The sequence below is a fragment of the Puccinia triticina genome, chromosome 10A (assembly GCF_026914185.1).
Source record: "Puccinia triticina chromosome 10A, complete sequence".
NCBI lineage: Eukaryota > Fungi > Basidiomycota > Pucciniomycetes > Pucciniales > Pucciniaceae > Puccinia > Puccinia triticina.
This window is the reverse complement of record NC_070567.1, coordinates 2,212,900-2,217,435: the sequence shown is the minus strand read 5'-3', so window position 1 is coordinate 2,217,435 and position 4,536 is coordinate 2,212,900. Positions and strand designations below refer to the sequence as shown.

At 46.8% G+C, this 4,536-nt stretch overlaps 2 protein-coding genes across 2 annotated transcripts; both read right to left on the bottom strand.

Annotated features, from left to right (window-relative positions):
* Positions 1 to 756: 756 nt before the first annotated feature.
* Positions 757 to 2,082, bottom strand: PtA15_10A230 (uncharacterized protein; the record flags this gene model as incomplete). Its single annotated transcript, XM_053160386.1, has 4 exons — positions 757 to 1,133; positions 1,222 to 1,395; positions 1,472 to 1,980; positions 2,048 to 2,082. 4 exons carry the CDS (start codon positions 2,080 to 2,082, stop codon positions 757 to 759), a joined length of 1,095 nt encoding a protein of 364 aa, XP_053024365.1.
* Positions 2,083 to 2,965: 883 nt separating this feature from the next.
* Positions 2,966 to 4,299, bottom strand: PtA15_10A229 (uncharacterized protein; the record flags this gene model as incomplete). The annotated part of the gene is made up of 8 exons (XM_053160384.1): positions 2,966 to 3,070; positions 3,187 to 3,234; positions 3,335 to 3,382; positions 3,490 to 3,519; positions 3,598 to 3,639; positions 3,744 to 3,935; positions 4,038 to 4,160; positions 4,261 to 4,299. The coding sequence occupies 8 exons, from the start codon at positions 4,297 to 4,299 to the stop codon at positions 2,966 to 2,968; spliced, it is 627 nt and encodes a 208-aa protein (XP_053024364.1).
* Between the last annotated feature and the right edge of the window lie 237 nt (positions 4,300 to 4,536).

The window sequence follows — 4,536 nt, the reverse complement described above, 5'->3', positions numbered from 1 at the left end:
GATATGATTTGTTGGAAAACTGTCCTCTACAAACCAAGGAAAATTCAAGGTATATATAACTTGGGGCTCCCAGCTCAAGGCACCAGCCTATGGCAGTTTTGAGGTGCCGGCTAGCACACACTTTCAAAAGGGGCACCAACAGCCATATGGCATCACCTTGTTGGCCAGAAGAAATTCCCAGTTGATGAGGTTGAATGCCAGCTGAGACAAAAATGCATTCCAGTCATCAAGATTTGATCATACTGTGGTGCTGACCAGGAGGATGCATCTTGAATCTTGATCGACGCAAGCAGTACAGTCTTGCGGATTCAATTTCCTCCGGGTTGACTGTGACAGCAAGTTGGTGAGGTATATATGCCTCCTGCCCTGTGTGTACATGAAGTCCCTCTAATTCCTCAGGGCAGCTGTACCGCCCAAGATGCCACGGCATCATACGTGGCGGAAGGACTCGGCTGCGTGTAATGAGCAGTCAAGAGTTGGGATGGATCACATTTCACTTCATTGGCTGTTGAGCATGTAACATTTTCAGGATGTTTTCAAACTTTGTTGATGGAAGACAAGATATAATAATTTAATAGTACAAACAATCGAACACCTGCAAATTCCAAGTTGTACAAGAAAAGGAAGTAAAACAAACCACTTGAGTATGTGTGGAATGACTGAAATGTGCGGAGGAAAGTACAGCTGGATAAAGAAGTTGTATATACAAGCAGAATGGCGAATGAAGCATTGAATGTATTGAAAGGCATGAATGTATCAATGAGGATATGTGCGCGAAGCTCTGCGAGCGAGAGAGTGGACGATGGGAGCCGATACGGGAGGAACGGGTTTTGGGAGCGCGGCAGAAGAGGATTGGGCGATGCGTTTGAGGCTAGAGTCGAGTAGTTTCTTGTTGTGCATGCCGTCTTCAAAGCCGGCGGGGGTGCCGAAGATGTCGGACTTGAAGAGGGGCACCTGAACGATCAGGTCAGGAATGATCGAGTACAGTGCGGCCCGCTTCAGACGTGCCAGATAGACAAAGATCTCGTCCACCGGCTGACCCGCATCCGTCTCGAGTACGTCGGGCCGCTTGTTGTCGAGCAGATCGAGAACCAGCTTGCGTCCTTTCCTCGATAGGGCATATCCATGTCCGCCTATGCGTGCGCGTGAGACGTGAAAAGATGGACGCGACTGTTTTCAGTCTTTCCGGAAAGGTGATGTATGACTAGTTTTTGTGCTCACCTTGTGGTTCCACAGACTTGTAGATGTAGAAATTGCTCGTCGACGGGTCCGGCCCGTTTCGCGCTTCGTTGCTGAAGTCTGTGTGGCCGAAGAAAATGATATCCCAGTCCTTGGGAACATCCCTGAGAATTGTCCCCGCGAGGTACTTGAATGCGGCCTCGATATCGACATCGTCTGGTCAATGAGGAAGCATCTTGGTTAGAGCGGTGGCGAATGGAAGCGGGGGCAGATGTGGTCTGTGTAAAAATACCTTCGAGGATCAATGTGAGTTCGTCGTCGTCAGCATCCGCAGCCTCGATGGCCATGCGATGAGACATCCGACACGCCACATGGCCCACCTCCGCGATCCCCTTATCAGCCTTCGTGTGATTGCCGACCCGCTGGACGATTTCCAGGACACGCGGGTCGGAGTAGAGGACGGCGTCAGTGAAGTGGAGGTTATCGAGCCGGAGGAAGGCCGCCAAGGTCTGCATGTGAGTCCTGCGGTCAGTGCGCGACTTGAGAGAGACGACCCGGACGGAGGTGAAGGTGGGCAGCCCAGCTTGCAGGTCGATGGCGGCCGTTGCCGTAAGACCATGGTTGCTGCTACTCCTGCTGCGCGATAGTTGGGTGAACGCGAATCGGCCGGGGCCTGGCCAGCCTGTGGAGGTGTATCGGAAGGCTGATCCAGACGAGGTGATGTGCGGGAGGAGCTGGGTGAGAATCACGGTCAGACTGATGAACAGGGCAAGCACCAACCAGGGCGAGCGCGAGCAGGACCTATGGAGGTGTGATGATATCAGCTGGTGAGAGTGGATCCTCATGTCTCGACAAGATAGACGCTTACGGCGGATGGCCGGATGGTTTTGGATTTGAGTACATTTTGGGAGAGTAGAGAAGGATGGACGGATGTTTTGTCCTGAGGGTTCTTGCAGATCAGCCGGCTTTATAGCTGCCTGCACTCGAAAAGGAAATTGTTGTTTGCACCCAGACCACGCTCCGCCTTCCCAGCCCACTCTTAGCAATTATTCTGAACTGACTCAAGCTTGACTAGACGCCAGTTCAGCCAGCGACACATTTTGGGTTTCGTCAAGTTTGATAACAGTCCCGGGACAAGGGCATGCTATGCCATAATCTAAAGAAGCATTCCGGCCTCTTGCAAAGCCGAGCTCACACTGGAGGACTTCCCGTCGAGTCTGGGAGCCTCCCAGATCTCAATTTACATACCCAGACTCATAATTTTTGGTAGAAGGGAAAATGATTTCCTAACCCTACAGCTCATGACTTTCATGTGCACTGATTGTTGATTTGGTAGGGGTCTTAATTTAGGAGTTAGAGGGGCATCTAGAGCTCTCTAAATGCCGACGGGAAGTCCTCCACTAGCCGCTTGTTATATGTACACAGGTCCAGGAAGGTCCAGGACCAGATGGCCATCTCTGATTATAAGAACTTCAAACCTGGGAGGAAACAAAACCTCTCCAACTTTCAAGTTACCAAATAATTCATAAGATCTCTTCAAAATAGATTAACTAGATAGGTATTAGAAGTGATATTATTAGACTAGATTCATGAATCAAAAAAAAAAAAAAATCTTGAAAACCAAATTAATACATCAGTGGAACTACTTTTGAATTGTTGGAGATGAAGACAATCTATCATGATGATGAATAGCCAATCTGTCCAGCAGTAGGTTGAAGGTCTTGTTAAGTCTATCAATTCTGTTATTTTATTAAGAGCTCTGCAAATTTGCCCCAACAAGACAGTTCTAGGCAATTATTATAACAACAATACCTAAGCTCAAAGAAGCCATGATGCTCTTTGAAATGGAAGACAACTGATTTCCAGAATTATGCTTTGCACCATTTTTAGACTGTCCAATGAACCACAATACACAAAAGAGTTTTCAGTTAATCGGATCAATGAATGAACCTGTCTTCCTTTCTCTTGGTTCTGTGGATTATTATCATATAATCTTAATTTACTTACATTCTTGTCTCCCTTAGAATCTGTTGAATTGCCAGGAAGTTTTGCGGACTAAAATTTTACAAAAAAAAAATCAGCATTGCTAATTGAGCTTGTATTTCCATGTTCTGTCATAAACTAAAAACTGGCTCATTAAAAACAGGTAACCTACGGGTAAAGTCGAGTTTCCATGTTTCCCTGACATTTGTATGTCCGATGCCTTCGATTATGAAAAAAGCATTAGCATTAGAACATTAAGTTTTCCCACAGCATATCGCGGGTTTGGGGATACTGAGAATGATCAGACCGGCCTTCAAGGTCACTCACGTTTTGAAAAACAACACGTCCATTCACATCCTATCGAAAAATTGGGTCTTGATTGGCTTCATGTTCTGTGTTTTCGCATAATATGATTACCAAAGGATGGAGACTTACAGTGATTGGAAACACTAATTTTTTCCCATTTCCATCTTGAAGCTATCCATTAGAAGAAAACAAAAAGAAGACGGGTCAGTTTTTTTTTTTTCTTTTGTAACCAAAACTGCCTGTAGTATGAGAAAGAAATTTATTTGTGGACATACAATGGGGGCCAATGCACCCGGACCAGCCGTGACCGGGGAAGTGGTTGTGGAATTCAAACCGGTGCTGGTGGGGCCCACCGAGATAGTGGGGGTAGTCGCAGTAGTAGCTCCAGGTGCAACAGGTGCTGTAGTTGCTCCAGGTGTAACAGGTGCTGTGAGTCCGGGTTGAGTGATTGTGGTCGAAGAATCAACCTGTAATTTTTACAGAAGAGTTTTTTGATATTTGCAATCTCTATCAGAAAAATATCTGGGATCTAAACCTCAAATTGATTAAGAGACTAGACAAGCCCTTACGGTAGGCTTGGTGTCTGTGGTTCTGCCAGGGGTGGCACTGGTGGCAGTTGAACTCGGATCTTGCGCTGCTCCAGTGGGTATAGTGCTTGAAGTAGTCGAGCCAGGAACAGTTGATTGTGGATCCTAAAACGAGAAAAACAGGACATATGGTAGACGAGCCAAAGAGAATCAGGCCTCTGCATACGGCGTGTTCGTAAGTTTAGTTGAGGTTTGGAACACTTACCACCAGATCCTGACTCTGCACAGGCCCGCTGATACTCATGCAAAGACAAAGCAAAATCAAGGAAAGGCCACCTCTTTTTGTCAAACTAATAGCGGGAGACATCATAAGCAACACTTCAATTGATCCGATTGTTCGTCGCCCGAGGAATATCTAGATTCCAGGGAGTGCCTCAGTTGAATTGAGTATTCGGGTTTTCTTGGGTTTCTTTCGGAAGGATGATCTGTTCTTACGAGAAAGAGACGAGGTGCGGGTAAAGAACATCCCCCTAGGCTCAGG